This window comes from Castanea sativa, chromosome 5 (assembly GCF_040712315.1).
Source record: "Castanea sativa cultivar Marrone di Chiusa Pesio chromosome 5, ASM4071231v1".
In the NCBI taxonomy this organism is placed as follows: domain Eukaryota; kingdom Viridiplantae; phylum Streptophyta; class Magnoliopsida; order Fagales; family Fagaceae; genus Castanea; species Castanea sativa.
Window position 1 is genome coordinate 54,722,110 of NC_134017.1, and position 18,989 is coordinate 54,741,098.

At 34.1% G+C, this 18,989-nt stretch overlaps 1 protein-coding gene across 1 annotated transcript; it reads left to right on the forward strand.

Moving 5' to 3' along the window:
* The first annotated feature begins 10,773 nt into the window (after window positions 1-10,773).
* LOC142633793 (uncharacterized) lies at window positions 10,774-17,227 on the forward strand. Its single transcript, XM_075808042.1, has 5 exons — window positions 10,774-11,538; window positions 11,682-11,811; window positions 12,495-12,587; window positions 14,023-14,223; window positions 16,768-17,227. Exons 1-5 carry the CDS (start codon window positions 11,234-11,236, stop codon window positions 16,990-16,992), a joined length of 954 nt encoding a protein of 317 aa, XP_075664157.1. The 5' UTR covers window positions 10,774-11,233; the 3' UTR covers window positions 16,993-17,227.
* The last annotated feature ends 1,762 nt before the right edge of the window (window positions 17,228-18,989 follow it).

An 18,989-nucleotide genomic window follows, 5' to 3' on the forward strand; every position in this document is an offset into this window, starting at 1 on the left:
CCATTTCAACTTGGGGTGGAGATTGATGGACATTCACGATTGAATGCGGAGTGGACATCAAAATACTACTGTCAAAAGACTCAAAACCTTGTTCATTGTCTTGTAAAATGTCAAGAAAGAAGGGATTTTATGAGTCTATCACCTAATAAATACCAAAGTAATTTAGAAGCAGCACTAATAAGCAACAAATTGAAGTTGAAATTTATCTACTAGATAATGCAGGGGAAAAGAATTGACAGAGGTGGGTAAGCCAGGCATGCCAGAAAAGCTTAAATTGAAGCCAATAAGCATTCAATTGTATAAACTCAAAAGGAACTATAGTGCTTTAATATTTGACTCCTTTTTTACTAGCATATATAAAGTGATGGAGACATGGGGTTTAAAGGCCAAATCCCACAATTGGTGATTGATCCAAGGAATAATCACTCTAATTTCAAGGCCATCATCTTATTAGCTATATTGCTTGCAACCTATAAGATTAGTCATAGAATAAAAATAAAAAATTAAAGATTAGTCCTAATTAAAATTGCTCCACAGGCAGAGACATACTAGGTTAAAATTAAAGATTAGTCCTAGATTAAATTGCCAACAAACAATATATGTTTCTCAAGTATATCCCAAAGAAACATCTAAAATCAATGTAAAACCTTTAACATCAGGTTGAAGTAGTTTATAACTAAGTAATAAGAGACTCCACCAAATCAGCAAATAATCTTTTCACACACTGGGGTAAAAGATAGAAGTGTTATTGATAAGTCCAAAACATATACAACGTATATACCCTGTTCAAGCAGTCCGAAAACAGGAGAGAAATAGAAATTTAATACAAGTTTAAAAAACTCCAAATTCTTCAAAGATTCCTTACACACGGGGAAACTAATCCCTATCTAAAAGACATAAAATTTAAGCCCTTACCTGAACTCTAAAATAATCAAATATAAATACATACAAAACTGAAATACTAATAAATTTCTAAAATAACCTTAGGTGTGTTCCAAAGAATCCCTAAAAAAAACCCCAAACCAAAAAAAAAAAAAAATTGAAACAAGAAACTCCCAAGAAACCCTAAAAAAATTAGTTTAGAGAAACTCCCAAGAATCTTGCTTGAAACCAAAAAACCCTAAAATCTCAATGAGAAAAACCCATACCTTTTTAGAGAAATTAGTCCCAAAGTCTGTCAATAGAGAAAATGAGTCTGTCAATTGATCCACCCTCCTCACGGGGCTGCAAAACCCCCAAACCGATCACATTATTTCTCATGGTGATGAGAATGAGCAAGAGCTGATAAGAAGCAAATAAAGAGAGAAGATGAGAGGAAGAGCTCAAGAATGAAACAAAGAGAGACAAGCTGAGACCTGAGAGGCGTTGGTGTTGCTCAAAGAGAGGAGAGAGAAAAAAAAGTGTGAAAAAAGGTGTTTTATACTATACGAAGATAATATTAAAATAATAGATAAACGAGCTACAATAACCGTGTAAATATACACAGTTACTGTAGCTAATGTATATATTTACACATTTTTATACTCATTGATGTGAGTGTTTTTTTGCTCAAAATGCGTAAAATGGGTACCTTTTCCTATTTTAGAAGATTATACACATGCTAATGTGGTTGCTCTAAGTAGCTAAAGTAAATAAAGTGACATTTTGAAGATGCATTTTGGGTTTTTTTTAAAAACATTCTTGGATGAGAATACTCTAAATGGGTCACCATATTAACCCTGTAGTGGGGTATATAAATAGTGGGATATGCTCGTGTGTAAGTTTTGGGCTTACTTAGTAGAAATCCCATTGATCATGGCTATTAGATATGTTGGAGTCTAACTCTCCATTCCAGTAAAGTCACCTTTGTGAGTGGCCTAAGGTGTGACTCGTGAATACCATGCACATTTGCCATTTGAACGGCTCATGAGGGTAAAGGTGATCACTTGGGTGTTGTGCGATGTGAACTCATCCTAAGACTTGGATCTGATAATATGCCACTTACTTAGAGGGTAAAGGTGAAGAATTAAGTCGCTATCTGATTATAAGTTCATGACCTACCTTTAACCCCTTTGCAGAGGTTTAACATGGCTAAATTGTGAGTCTAAGTTTAGAGCACGTGCTTGGGAAGGTGACATTAGGTAACTAAGCCCGTCTAATCAAATAGATCAACATCCACTTGTACTTCGTAGCCATGTTCTAAACTTCTAATCAAGGCCTATCTAAACGGGATCCGTCCTAAGCATGCATAAATAACTTTAAATGAAAGGGGAGATGGGAGTTTATATGACTCAGGATTTGTTGCCTCCGTTTATTCTCCAGATTGTATAATTAATCAACTTAGACTTGATGCCTTAGGCACTGTTTATTGTAGGCACTGCTGCGGCAGTGGCATAACTCTATACTTTCTTTTCTTGTTATATTCCATTAAACTAATAATAATAATAATCATAACAATAAATTAATAACTATAATGCCTTGTTTAGATTGGGGAGAGGGGAAGCAAGAAGGAAGTAGAGTAGAGTTGGCTAAAAATTAGACTAATTTTTGGCCAACTATACTCTACTCTCTCTCTCTCCTCCTTAATCCAAACGAACTATAAATAAAAGCAATTTCAACAAATACATGGGCTCAAAAAAAAAAAAAAAAATCATATATGAAGTTGGTGTCCTACTTCTAAGTTTCATCCTAATAGCATGTTATTATCATATGAAATTTAACGAATAAAAGGAAAGATGAGAATGTACCCAGTTCTATAAAAAAATTTAAAAAAAAATGAAGAGAAGGTACCCAGTACCAACACTATGCATATTTTTTATAAATTAAAAAAAAAAAATCCTAAAACATGTTTCTAATTTCTACACATCACAAAACTTATTTTAGACCTATTATCATTCAAAGATTTATAAAATATTCCAAGTGACATACTACATTATAAATATAGATTTTTGCAATACATGTATCATTTAGGAAATTTCATTGAAACTATTTGTTATTGTTTCTTCAGGAGAAAGAAATTTTTTGGAATTAAAAATTAATAAGCTCCTAAGTAAAATTCATTATGTCACAATAAAGAATAAAGATAGTACTAATTAAAATGGAAAGCTTAGCCTAAGGTGAATAAAAAATTTAGTCACTAATTTTGAACTCAAAAGGTGAGAATAATAATGGATTTAAAACCAAAGAAGAGAGGTGAGAACAATTTCACTGTAACCCGGGTACTACCAGCGTAGAATGGATTGGGTTGGTTTTGCTGTAAAACAGAATCTGCTGGGCTTAGTTTTAAGGGCTTTGAGTGGATGGCTGAAATTCTAGCATCGCCGCCCAATTGATGAAGTCCTGGGAAAACGTATTTTTCTTGATTTTATTAGTTCTTGGCCATGGGCTAGAGTTCTCTTTTGATAGTACCATGCGCAACACAATCATAATGAATGCCTAATGCTATAATTTATAAATATCTACTACTGTTAATAACTATCATTATTATTAAATTTTGTATTTAGACAAAAAAATTTATATCATGTTAAATTTTGTTGTGCATTGCACAAGTTATCAACTAGTTATATATAAATTAGTCTCATGCAAACATGTATATGAGAGTTTTTTTATATTTGAAAGTAGTATTATGTGTGTATATATATATATATAAAAGTAATTGTTTGAATGAGAGAGTTTTGAATGCTTTGATTATAAATTATAACTATGAATAAAACACTAGTCTCATGCAAAAATGCAAACAAATGATGTGTTGAGCGTGATAGCAAATGGGAAGTAACACCTTTATTGGGAGTTAACACCTTAAAGTTGGGACCATAACTCCATATGATATCGATTCCGTGCACTAATTTACACGTGCACCCTACACATGGCTGAAGACATAGATAAGTATTCAATCAAGGCATGGTGAGACACAAGTATCTCTCTGATAAAGGGCTTCCATCTTTTGTTCTAAAACCCAATGAAGAGACACAAGTGAAGAGTAAGTTTGGGCTCATTGACAATCTTCTTGCAAGTGATCATTTGGCTGGCGGGGAAGTGAATGTTGAGGTTGAGCTGATGTTTGCTGTTGTATTTGAGCTGCCCTTTGGTGTTGAAGCGATATATTTGGGAAGGTTTGTTTGCTCAGATCTTAAGTTTGCAAATTCTCCTTCCAAGGTTGGTGGGAAATGGACAATGCTGGGTGGTACCAAGAGTTGTAAGGATGTGTCAGAGTAAGTTACTTAACAAGCAGAAAATAACGAAAGTAGCTTCAAGTTGCACTACATCAAAAAATGTCTATTACATCGTGTTAATACAACAAAATGTGTATATAGTAGTTTTAGACAAAATATCGCATCTATAAGTTAAAATGGTTACAATAGTAACTTAAAAGTGTTAAACCATTGCATCAACAATAATATGTTGCAATAATTTATAATTTTCAGCTGCAATAAAAGTTTTATTATATTAAGAAAAATGGTTGCAATAACTTAAAATAAAAGAATTATTGCAATAAATTGATGCATGCATGGGCAAAACATCTTAAAATCCAATGAACTCAAAAAACAAGAAAAGTGTTGGATATATCAAGGGCCAACATGTTTGGGTCTCTTAGGCCTTGATATCCCTGACCAAAAAACAAAAAATGGGATTTTTGAGCTTCAATGAGTACAAATGGGCTTCATTAAAAAATTGTAGGCCAATTTAAATATTGAGAATGTTATCTTCCAGGATTCTTGATTTGCAATGATGGACCAGTCTGAAGTTAATAGAACAAAGGTGCTTAAATAATTCAACCCCTTTTCTCAAAAAATAAAATAAAATAAAATAATTCAATCCCATCCACCCCAATACAGATGTCAAGCATCCATAACCACAAGAGCCTATTTTATCGTAATGATTTTGTTTTCTGAATTTAATAGTATACAAAGTACCTTGTTATTAAAATTTTAGATGACGTGGTATTAAACACACATTTAGACTTATAATATGAAATATGATTCTAATAGGTAGATTAACGAGGAGGCAAGCAGGTTAGTTTTGGAATAAAAATTTTGTACCTTATTGACTTCATAATTAGGTGATTCAGTGCTGAATGTATTTAACAATGAAATCAGAAAGCATGACTTCTTATTTTATTTTATTTTATGAGACTTCTTATTTTATTTTAAATAATTGTACTAGATCCTAGGACATACGTTAAAAATAAAGTTTGGTTATAAAATTAACTGTAATCTTAGGCTACAAACTTACTTAATATCTTTTTATTGGAGGTGAATTTTGATAAATTCACCATTAGATTAAATTTTCTTCTTATATCCTCCATACTTGCAAAATTTCAAGAAAATTAAATATCAATAGCTATGTCATCAATAAATTTTTTAAATTGCAAATTTTTATAATTTAAAATATGCACAAAATATAAGCTTATAGATCATATAGTAAATAATATCCGATTAACACAAAATTTAATATGTGTATTAAAAGAGTAAAGAACATACAATTCAACGGTTAAATTTTCAAAATATATTATAATATTTATTTTATTGAGTGAATTTATAGCCTTAAGTTACAACCCTAGCTAAACTTTGTCCTTCTCCTGAAGTGCCAAGCAATTTTAAAGTAAAATTTTTGCAGTATGTTAAAGTGGGTCATTTATCAATCCTAATATATTTTTGTCTCTCATGACATGTTCATCTTCATCTCTTATCACTAGTTCATAATAATCTCTTACCACTTGTTTCATCACCATCTTTCTCCACTTGTTCACTATCATCTCTCATCATTAATTAAAGACCTATCTCACATGAGTCACATCACAACTCATTATCTGTTTTTTTACCATATCCACATTTCTTTCCTTGAGATGCTCACACTAGGGGTATGGGTTCATAATTGGGTTTGAGCTTAATTTCCTTTCATTTCTTTTACCTACCTACAATCTCTCACTATTTGTTTGCCTCCCATCACTTGTTTATCATTGTCTTTGCTCTTGTTCTTTACCGTCCCCCATCACTTGTTCACCTCTAATCATTGTTCATCACCATCACTCATCACTTCTTCATCATCTTTTACCATTTGTTCAAGAACATCTTCCATCAATTGTCCATAATCTTTAGTTATCACATTTTGTTATTATCTCTTGTGACTATTTCTTGACCACCTTACTATAGCTCATTATCATTTTTTACCACATCAAACATGTTTCTTTCCTTGAGATGCTCACACTAGGGGCATGGTTTCATCATTGGGTTTGAGCTTAATTTCCGTTCATTTCTTTTGCCTTTACCTAGCTACATCACTTTAGGGAGTGAGTTCTTAAAAACCCCAATTATATCGTTGGGGTTCTTAGGAGTTTCCTGCTCATCTGCCACGTTGATTTTTCCTTCTTTTATGAAATCTTGGATTTTTTGCTTCAATTCAAAGTCTAGCTTGCACCCGTCGCATGGCCCGGTCCCCCCTCATTGGGGACCTAACAAAATTCTGCCAATTCCTTCCACCCCGACCCCCCAAATACATACATACTTTTCTTCTTTTCAGCAACACCATGATAAGAGCATCTCTTTCACAAAAACCTACGGATCCTCCCTCCCCCATATCCTGCCACTTTAGGACCTTGTGATCTTTGAAAAGATCATTACGAGTATCAAATGAAAAATAACCCGATAGAATTTTTAGTATTTGGGATCTCCTACTCGTCCCACCTCATCCGGTCTCTTAGGTTCAGGAAGCTCGATCAACCGTTGCTCTAATAAAGATGTGAAGAAATCTTTAACATCCTCATTTCGTTATGGTAATGCAATGCAAGAGGTCTTGGAAATCAAGTTGTTTCTGATGATGAAAAAAGCTTTTCCCATCACACGACTCACCAACTTGATCTTCCGCGGGAACCGTATGTCCGAACAGGCCTGGAAAAACAGGTACGATCCCGCTTTCCTTTGCCACTCAAGTGTACGGCATCTGCCGTGCTTAGGCCCCTTCTTCCCTTCCCTAATGAAAGAGTCCACCGCCTGCCTTAGTAGTCTCAAATAGGGCGTGCAGGCCCGCCTCTTTTTGAGTAGGTGATTTACTACTGAAGCGAATGAATCAGGGGAAACCCTTTAGACTTGTTTTCATTTAAGAGAACAGAGTGAATCATAAAAGGGTTGAATCATCCTTTATTTCCGTACGCAAGCCATGGAAGGACATCTACTGTACTACCAGATCTCCTTAAGAAGAAGATCCCCTTTCATTCCCATTCCATTGAACTGCTTAGGTGGTATAAGACTAGACTGAGAATCTTGGGCTTGAGTGGGAACTTCAAAGTCCACCTTGAGGTCATTAAGTTTAGACATGCTTTACATAGTATAATTGTTATTCCTATTGCTTGCACTTGTTTATAATTTCATTTTATCGCGTTGTTTCTTTTATCATTGTTGGTCTCATTATATGATTTAGCTTTAGGCCACCATGCCATAAAATTGACCACTTGTTTGTATTGATGTAATGAATTTGGTTAATAGTATTGTGCCCATCAAATGATTAATTAGAATTCGAAACCGTCATTACTTACTTAGTAGAGACCTATAGACATACTAGGAGTGCATGGGTGCCACACACTTTCTCACGACATAATTTGATTCCTAAACTCATCCTTGGTGGACGTAGACCATTTTCCTTATCTATTGAGTCAATTAAATAAAAAAGGGTTTCTATTTCTTATTTTGTTTTCCCTTTTAAAAAAATAATAAAATAAGTGGCAACTTCTCAATTTTCCAAAACCTAGGATTTTCTAATAGAAACCTTCAAAACCAAACTTTTTTTCCTAAAAACCCTTCCGGAGGGGCATCACATGGCCAAGTTTGGTTTAACAAGAAAATATAGACCAGCCAAGAAATAGAATATATATGGTAAAAGAAACAGGAGATATATTACATTTATATTGCCACATGATTAATCTATCTTTGTGGGGGCATATAGTTTTTGATAAACAAATTTTTTTATTAATCAATATAAAGCACAAGATCAAATTGATGTGGTTGTCGACAAATTGATGCCTTTTGTGTGGCATTTTTACCAACATCTCCACAACTTCTCTTCACAGGTTGCCCAAGTTAGTCCCCTTGGATATTCTATTTGATCAGAGCAATGAGATTCCCATTTGTTGTGTGCTAGATTAGTAACCCAAAATATTATAAAGCCTAGGAAGAAGTTCCCATAACATTATTGGCAAGATGAAGGAAGTGGAAATAATACTTGAATGTATGCAACAAATGAAAAGTAGTATTACTCCCATTTTGCAAACATCCAATCCCTTTGGGTAAGTGCATGTTACAAGGGATTAAATTTGGATAGGTTTGGACATGTTTTCTCTTTTTTTGACAGTTAGATTTAATGCTTGCCAAGTGTCTTAAATATATTTAAAAATAGGAGAAATGAGAGAGTTTTTCAATGGGAGGTGATCCAGAGCCATAAATTAATTAATCTAACAATAAATTTTACAGCAAACTTTTGTAAATTAATTGATCTAACAATAGGTGTAGGGACTCCGAAAATAAGAGCCCAAGCCCACTTAGAACAGTGGTACCCTATCCCTTAAATTGAGCCCAAACAATAGAATTTTTAAGAGAGTGGGGTCACTAACTCAAGTGCAATACAATAATAAGTCCACATCTACATCTGAAGAATCCAAAGTAACAGATAAGCGCAATTGGAACAATAATTGAGGATAATACTCTCATCAAGCAAGTCCAACGAACAATTTCTAGGTAAAAAAAGAATCAGTGAGGAGAATTCAGGATTATCTTGTAAGGAACCAGAATAAAACTTAGGGCAAATTACACTCTCCTCCCTTGAGGTTTGGAGAAATGACACTCACCCCCAAACTTGAAAGGAAAAAACACTCGCCTCCCTTAAGATTTGAAAAAAATAACACTCCCCCCTTCTGTTAATATTAATAACAAAATATTTCAATTTTTTGAAAAGATTCTCTTTACTAAAGTTTAACCATGGTTAGTGAAAAGAGCATTCACATAAAATAAAGTAAAATAAAAAATGAAAAGAGCATATTATAAAACATGTTGCTTAAGTGGATTTTTTAGTCTCTTCTAGCACCATTCCAATTGATTTTTTAAAGTTTGATGATTCTCTTAGATTTTTTAATCACACCTCTCTCCAACACTTTGGATCAAAATTTATGAAATAAAACAATTTGTCGAGACTTTCAAGCTTTTATTGTTTAAAAATGAGTTTGAAATTTTCAAAGTCACATATCAGTATAAAAGACTTTCAGAAATGGGTAAATTGGATAGAATTTACATAGGTACTTGTATGTGTGTGTGTATATATATATATATATATATATGTTTATCAAAGTGTTGTTGTGTTGCTATTTGTATTTCATTGCAATTTATTTTGTTAGACCACATTTTCATCACTAAGGATATCTATTTATAGATTTATTAAGCTAGTTTTAATTATTCAAAGTACAAGAGAAACTCTAGAAATTCAAATCAATTATTTTTCTTCATGCAAGTCAGGTGAGGTGTCAATCACTATTGGTTTCTACTTTCCTGCTCATTTTTACATTTACTTCTTTACTACCAAGTATTGTCTCTTTGGCTGAATTATTGACAAGTAGCGTCCACTTATTGAATTATAAATGACCTTTCAAGCATTATAGACGCAAGGGAAATAGTTTGGGCTTTTTCCAAATACTAGAACTACTTCTCAAAAACTAATTTTTTAGTTATATTAATTTCAAAATTTTGGTTCAGCACATTCAATGAATATAAAATCTTCGGAAAAAAAATGCAGAAGGAATAAGATAATAGAGCATGAGTAAATATCCAAAATATTGTGTAACAAACAAATCAAGCATTTTCAAACAAAATCCACGACGGAAAAGTCTTTGAACTTTGAAGTAAACCCATTAACAACAAAAAAATCGAGCTTTTTCACCAAAAAAATAAAAATAAAAAAAATTAAAGCTTTACAAATTGTTTTGTGAGTATTATACTATTGTGCACATAACAATCTATCTACACATAAATTCCAAAAATCCATGGCTCAGCTATGCTAAAATATAAGAAATTTTGAGCCATGGGATGGGAGATTGTAGGGGACTAACTGAAGTGTATTTGTTACTGTGAATTTGTAAATAAAAGTCCTTAACATCAATCTAGGTTTTCAAAGAAGCAGGAAAGGATGAGCGGGAAGGGACGATTGTCGAAATTTTGGGTTTTGTAAAACTTTTAAGAATAAGTTGAGAGCAATTTTGGAAATATATTCTTAACTAAAGAGTTAGTTAGTACATAAAACTTTTAACATCAATTTAATAGAGTTTAGTTAAATGAATGTCAAAGGGGGGAAAATGTTTTTTTATTTTAAGTTTGGGGGTGAGTGTCATTTTTCCAAACTTCAAGGAAGGGGAGTGTTATTTACCCTAAAACTTATATACAAGAAATTGATCTTGGGACTTGCAATTAGTTGTAAATTTAAGTCAAATTAATGTCTTAGCTTAAAGATAAAAAAGAAAAAAAGAAAAGTAATCACTCTTTCTTTTGATAAAAAATAAAAAATAATCACATTGATTAAAAGATAGAAAATATAAAATAAAATAGCAATGGATTTGAACCAAACATCAACATTTTATTTAATATATATAAAAAAAGATTAAAAAAACATTCTTAAAAAAAAAAAAAAAACTTTTAAAATGATATATTTGTTAATCAATCATGCATTCATGTTCACACCACACAAATTAGAAGATTAAAAAATGGATAAGCATTAGCATACCAAACACCTAAAAAAAACACAACATACATATGACGTGCTAAAACAATTTTGTTTGTGTTTTCGTCCTCCTTACTCCTTTCTACATTCTGACTCTCTCAGTCCTCTCTGGCATTGGGCTTTTGGTGGCGGTCTTGAGTTTCATTGGCCATGGGTTTTCGGTGACGGTGCCAGTCTTGATTTTCGGTTGGTTTTGGAGTGTCGAGTTGCGGTCTATCTTGAGTTTCGGTGGCGGTGCCGATCTTGATTCTCTGTTGGTTTTGGGTCTCTCTCTCTCTCTCTCTGGCCGTGGGTTTGTTTTTGGTTGCTTGTGGTTGTAGTTTCAGTTGGTTTTGGCTGTTCCGCTGGGTGCTGATTTTTTCGGATGGGTTTTGTTTTGTTTTGTTTTTAAGTTATTTTTAATGGATAGTCTTAAAATAAGAAATGCGATGTATTAAAATAAATAAAAGTAAATTGACATTTTGTTTTTTTAGAGTGGTGATACTTTAGGAATTGCTTATCAATGGAAGCATTCTTTCTCTTGGCCTCAATTCTCTCCAACTTTCTGAAATCTCTTGTTCTCTCTGTCCTTCTCCTCTTCCACACTCTTCTCCCCCGCCATTGGTCTTCACGCTCCTCCTCCAACTCATCTGAATCTGTCTCTCTCTACGAAGGCACCGTCTGGCACGAGCGCCGTCGCCCCGTCCGCCATTCCTTCCGGTACCCAGTTCGCTACGCGCTTTATAACCTCGACCACTCGCCACACGCGCCTCCTGACCACCTCTCCGCCGACCAAGCTCGCCAAATTGCCTCCACCAACGGACAAGTGTATATACTCATGTTATATTTGTCTTTGTTTTTGTTTTTGTTCGGTGGCACTATTAATTGAGGTTTAAGTTTAAGGTTTAGATATAAGCTATGTTATATGCTTATGTGTAAAGGTGTAAACTTATTTTCTTTTTTGGTTACAGTTTGCTTTTGACAATACCTCCCAGTGTGGGATACGTGCAAAACCCATTGAGTGTGTACTATTGCTACGATGTTGAAGCTGAAACCCAAGCCTCTGCCTCTACTCAGCTTTTGAAGAAGTGCATTGCTGAGGTGTGTGATTATTTACAATTTACTTGGATTTCTACCTCATATTGTTGACTTCAAATTTAAGTAATGCACACCTGTTGTTGTGCTTTCTCTCAAAATTCTTTATTTTTTTTTTTTAAGAATTGGAATTTTTAAGATGTGATAGTGTTATAGACTGTGCATGGTTTTATTGGAAAAACTGTGGTGTGGCATAAAGTTGAGCATTGTTTACTTGACTAGATAAATTGTAAAAGTAAATTCTAATGCAGAAAAATCCCCCGTGTAAGTAAGAACTAGTTATTAGCAAATGTTGAATGTTACTTATAATTAGCTAGCTTGAACACGCTGAAAGAAGAAGTTAGGATCACAAAGTTGATGCATGACATATACTATTGTAGACTTTTGAAAGTTGATCATGATGTTTTCTTTGTGTTGGCATGTAAGGAAATATTTCATCAATGTGATACTCTTTTTGTAGCAACTAATGGAACTAACTCACATTCTTTTGTATAAATTCTCATTGTTGTTAGCTCTGTGAAGATTTGTTTGACCAAAATATGAAACGCATCAAGGGCGAAGTTATCCTGTTCCTGTTAAAAGTCTTATTTTCATGCTGCTTAAGTGTTTCTTCTTTTTTAGGTTTTAATCCCATGTTGATTGAAGCCTTTAGGCTAAGTGATGATGGTGTTGATGATTTCTTGTTTCAGGTAACAAACACACCATGGGGTGAAAGAGTAACATTTGTTTTCAATCCAAATTCTGATTTAGTGGCAAAGTCCTTACACGTTAGTCCCTTTATGGTATGTCTCAGAAATTAGTTTGCTCTTGCATTTTTTAGTGACTTGCTTTTCCTCATTCCTTATAGCACCATTTGATAACCTGTTGTGAGATAAACTTTTTTTTTTCCCCTAAATAATTTTGGCATTGAATTGATGTACTTCTTTGTGTGAATGTTTGATGTGTCCATTCTTTTGGATTCCTCTCTCGTGAGATAAATGCAGCAATATATGTGGTGCATTCTATGATAAACTGTTGTCCAGTTGGCGCTTTCTACAGAAACATATTGTCTTCTATTTCTTAGTTGTTTCTCTGCATGGACAGAGAGAAAAGTTCATTCCTTTTTTTCCTATGTTATTTCTAAGAATCTATAGCATTGGACTATAAATGCAAAAATGAAATGGGACAACTATCTGACATTGATGCCTGATCATTCATAGGCAGTGATTGGAATCTTGATATTTTATTCTTGAATGGTCAATCAGTTAATAAGCTCCTCTTTTCCATTTTGCAACTCTTCACGCTATTTATACAGTTTATCAGAATGTGTTTAACATCACCTTTTGCACCCAACCTGATTCTTATATGCTGGAAATCTTTTTTTGGAAAATGGTCAATCAGTTGATGGCTACTTTTCTTTTTCCTTTTTCTTCACACTGTCATGCAATTGAAGGCATTTGAAACATAGCCTTTTGCAACCAGCATAAATATATCATGCTGGAAATGATTGGTATAAATGTAATACTGAAGCTTTGTATATCTACTTTGGAACAATTTACTACATTTTATGCACGTTTTTGGAAAATTGGAAGCATTTATGTTCTTTGAGAATTATAACCTGGAAGTTGTGAGCCTTCAACGAGGCCATTGTTCTCACTTCAACGAGGCCATTGTTCTTGTATGTCATCTTGGACATTTTCCTAATTAGCCAAAGTTCTGCTACGATCTGAAGTAATTCCATTTTAAGTTAATATCTATCTTGGTGCTACCTATAACAACATCTGAAAGAATATGGGTGTCCAGGTATAACCTATTATAAGGACAGTGTTCTTCAATTCAGGCATGCCCATAGATGAAATGAAGCCTCTAGGCTTAAAAATTCACCAAGTATGGTAGAATAACAGACTTGCAACCATGATTAAGGAAACAGGAAATAGAAATAGAAATATTAAGGTGTGCTGGAAAGTTGGCATCTTGCTGTCTTCCGACCGAAGACGAAAAAGGAAAAAAGTTGGAATCTGAATCTGAATTTCACTATGTTCTAAAACTTGATGGGTTAGGGGAAGCAAGGATGTTTTACAGGGAATACTTCCTGACATTGATTTTCAACCTAACTAATGACATGAACTTTGGCTGAATATTTTATAGTGATCAATCTTAATGTGCTTTGATTATCCAAACTCTTAATATGGAAAGATTTTTTCTTTCTTTGAGTAGTCATTTGGGAAACAATTGCAGGATATGCTTGGGAATTGGAACATGAGAGCAAATGCTCCTGGAGATAATCTGTATGTGACAATCTCAGTTCAACACCCCAAGCTTGGTGACTATTTTACGGCTGTCTTGAAAGCCAAAAGAGTTCCCTCATCATTAGTTTCTGATCATGCTATGTTCTTCTGGTTGATGCCTCACAAGGTTGCAGTGTGGATCTACTGGCATGTAAGTAGAATTGGGAGCTCTTTAGATCTTAGTTTCAGTAGTATTTATTCAAATTAATTCAACAAGCTTTCATTACAGCTACTTGGGCTGGTACCATGAATCATTTTCGCCTTAATTTGGTTTTTCTTCACCTTGAGAGTATGATATTTGAAATTCAGAAAACTAACTTGTCATCATGGCTCAGGATTTTCATTTCTTTCCCCTTTTTTCTTTCAAATTTGGGAAATAGGCAAGCAACTGAAAAGTTATTTTTGGCTATATAAAGTAACTTCTGCACCCACACACACAAGCTGGATCTAACCATGGACAGAAGCCACCAACTATGTTGGAATTCCAGTTGGGCTGTCCACCCATTGGCGCTAGTCATAGTGAATGAGTGAATAATATTTTAATAAAAATTTGAAAATGTAATACTAGATGATGTTATAGAAGGATGGAGTTTTTTTCAGGGTGCTTGGGGATAAATGACATTGCACAAATACACTGTACATATTATTATAGGGTAAATTACATTTTCCCCACTTATGCTGTAAGAGGAGTTTGGTTGCCAGCCTATGGTTTAAAAGATGGGGTTCTTACCTACCTGAGGTTCACACTATTAGTGTCTATCAAACTATGCCATTAAAACATGCATGAGCAAATAATATGCTTTGTTTAAAAGTGGCATTATAGCCACCTGTGGTTTATAAAGTGACTTTATCCACCTGTGACTTATAGAAATAGGACTTACTCACTTGTATTGTACATAGCTGTTAGATGCGCGGTAATATAACAGTAGAATCTAATGGATGCTAATAGATTGTACCATATATTTATAAAGTGTTACTTTCTAAACCGCGAGTTGAAAAACCAAATTTATCACAAGTAAGCAAACGGTTTCCTGATAATATATAATATGTGAAATTCTGTCATGTCTTCTAAAGCATTCTGTTAATGATGAAAAATTGATTGTGTAACTGCAATGATTGGAAACCTTTAGGGCTTCCAATTGGCAGATCTTTTTGGTTAATGTGAGTTGTATAAGGGTAGATTGATCTCGAAACTTGTATCAAAGCATAAAGTTGAAAACCCATATAAAACAGTGTAATTTAAATAATATATATATGTGTGTGTGTGTGTGCGTGTGTAGCTTTTATTCTTAGTATATAGTGACCATATGGCAAATCTTAAAGGGTGGTGTCAGACCAAGTAAAAACAGGGTGGTGAATGCTCACTTTGAACTTATGCAAGCTTAGACAGAATAATTGAAATTTTAAATTTGCATTCTTGATGAAGTTAGCTGAAATTAGCAGCTTTATTTGATTTCCCAGTTTCCCACAAACCAGCCCTACCTTATGCCCCTAGATGATCAATGGCTAACTCATGCTCCTTGATTTGAACTTGGTTGTTGTTTCTAACTTCACTGAGTGGCTTCTCGCAATATCAATATTTGTTTTTCAAATGTTCATACTTCATATGCACACTTGTCAATTCTGTTCCATTTTAGCCGGAATGGCTGAAATATTTTGTTTGAGAGAGAGAGAGAGAGAGAGAAGTCAACTGACATGATTATTGGTCTCAAGGATCATCATGAGAATGTTTTGTCAATCACCATTGGTTGGTGGTTTGTTGTCAGTCAACTGACATGGTTTTCGGGCTCAAAACCACCCTTACAGTTTGTTGAAAGCCGGATGTTTCAATGATGGAATTGCTTCATCTCTATAGATAAATGAGAATGTTGTTTAGTTTGAGTTATTTAGCTAAGCTTAGATTGTACTTTTTCTTTTCTTGAATACTTTTCCCCATTTTACGTTATTTAGTTTATAAATGGTGTAAAACTTGCCTCGTGTCTAAGAAACTTATCATTACATAACAAGTTTTGTACAAAATACATATATGATATATCACAACTGAAAAGTAAAAGAGATCACCAAGCAATATCTTAACTGGAAAGAAAAAGAAATACACAAGTTTGGTGAAAATTTTGGAGGAAAACTGCTTTTTGCAATCATGTCATATATGAGGTTGATCCTAATGTCAATATTTACAGTGATACCCAATGAAATTAGATATGTATCGTCAGTTAATTGTGGTTCTTTTGTTCATATGTGTTATTGGCATTCTTGAAACTATCAAATTAATTCGTAGAAACCTGCAACTTTTAGTTCACGATAAGTATAAACAAGGTTCTAGTTGGGTTTTAGAGATGTGTGTGCTTGATTAAAGATGCCTCAGCTAGTTGAGTAGTTATTTGCGTGCTTGGCTTAGTGTGTTCTTTCCTTGTTTATTTTTCCCCAACAGTACATAGAATAAGACAACAAAATAAACCACGGAAATAAAGCTATGCTATGAAAATTCTTCATAAATTCCGAACTTTGGCTATTTGACTTTTTGAGTTCTGGTTCTGTTAAGAGGTTGATTACATGATTGGTTGTTGACCATTTAAAACATATACTGTCTTGCCTTCTCATCCTTTTATAAACTCATATTGGATAAAATTACAAGATAAGATTACTTTGCTTTGAATTTACTTTTCATTCTCTTAAATCCATGTTTTTTCTACAGGCTTTGAAGCTGTGGTGGAAAAATGTATCATACATCCAACACCCTAGGTATACTAACCCAGCATATAGGGAGGAAGCTTCGATACTTGACCACAAAATTCAATGCTGTCCGATAATTGGATCAGACAAAGGCCAATTCGAAGGAAGTGATCAGGGGTATTTCCTGGACAGGAGTTGTGAGATTAGGCAGTTCACATGGAGAAAGGCTAAGTGGCCCTGGTCTTGAATACAGGGGGAAAGAATTTGTGTTGTCATTTATAGGTGTACTGTAAAAAGCAATAAAGTTGAAAGAAGAAATCATTGGTAGTTAATAATTATTTCAAAGAAACCAGCACACTACACACTCAATTCATGTGATGATTTCAGCTCTTGTGAATTGAGTTCAATCATAAATGGTTCAATAGATAATCTTTAAGTCATATTTAAAAAAAATCATCATCAATCGAACATCTTATTCTCTACTGCCTCTTGTTAATTATTATTCCCCTCCTTCCTTTTTCTGCTTACTGTTGTCAGACTGATAAAGTTTATTTCATCTGCTAAAAAAAAAACATGGGTTATCACTCGGCAGTGGCACATTTTAGATGTGCATAAGTGCAAATGAATTAGTTTGATAGTAACTTATAAAATAGCACAGAATTCAAATGAATCAAAAAAAAGAAACTCTTTAGTACTTACCACGCAAATGAAGAAAAAACTATGGCTGCTGCTTGCTAAGCAGTGCAATATGCATATTTTTCTTTTTTGCTAAAAGCACGCAATAAATTCATATATGAGAAAGCCTTCATTTTAGCATAGCTGTTGTGGGCCCCTACATTGTTTTGTTGAAAGGTCAAAGCTTTGTTTGGAGGTGCTGATTTGGATGGTTGGGAGAGTAGATAAGAGGTTGTTTGGATTATGGAAACGGAGTCATATCACTCAGTTTGCATCCTTCATCATCCAAATCTCATGGGACCTACAAAAAAATTTGTGTTTGGCTTGATTTCCTAATCAATTTCCAGAGCCTTTGATATTACTGTTGGAAAGGCTTCTATTCAGTTCATTTTTCTTCTCCAAATATTTCAGAATCCTTCTTTCTCACGTCCCTCTCTCCGCCTCCCTCTCATTTCTTCTACACTCCATTCCCAGCAGCATCTGAGATGATGAACTGACGCTGTAAAGCCGCCTGAGATGAACGCTTCGTGGTTGAAGACAAACAACTGAGGTGTGTAGAATCTTCACATTGTCAAATTGGTCTCTATCACCGACAATTTTTCATATCGAGCTCTATTTTCGTGATCTTTTCTCAGGTTCAAACATATATCCCTCTTCGATCTAAAGGTCTCCGATCTAAGGATTTGGGTTTGGGTTTTTTGTTGTGGTTGTGGTGGTTTGAGGCTTGGGCTGTGGTGGAGCTTGTGGTTGTGGGTTTTCTGTGCATTCGTTTGGATTTTTTGGTGGAGGTTGTGGTTTTGGTTGAGAGCTATTGGTGGGTTTGGACTTTTGATTCATTCGGATTTTTTGGTGGAGGTTGTGGTTGTGTTGTTTGTGGTGGAGGTTATGGTTGTGGGTTTCTGTGTTTGCCGTTGGTGGTCGTGGAGCTGGGTTTGGGTGTATCAGCTACTCTGCATTTTATGGGTTTTTTGATGGGAGAATATGACAGAGGATGAAAAGCAGAGAAGAAAAGGGACGGAGGTGGCAACATGACCTTTTGTATAGCGTCAGTGGGTGGGTCCACTATTTTGGCAAAAAATGGTGTTAAAAATTGAGATATGTGACTGAGTTTTGTGACCAAACAAAAGTGTTGGATTTTTTGAGTGATAGTGGGGTTTGGATTATGAGTTATGAATTTTGAGATTGAGTTATGTAAATTGAGTACTGAGTTATGAAAATTGAGTCAGCCTTCAACCAAATGAGCCCTCAATAATCCTTCATTTACTAATTTTCACTCTCAAATCTCAATCAAGCCTAAGCTTAGTATGACTCTGCCATTTCATGTTGGAACAATTGCAATCCAAAATTGTTAAACCCGCACACTCTATTAATACACATGATCATTTGAAAAGATTATCTTGTGAAAATTATACAAAGTTATCTATGTAACAATGTGATTCAATTTTATACTACTTCATTAGAGCTTGTTTTGCCAAAATTTTACATGGTATTTACTTATTAGGTTGTTACATAGATGATTTTTTTTTAGAGAGAGTTTCAACTTATGATGTTTGCTCCTAATTATAGCTA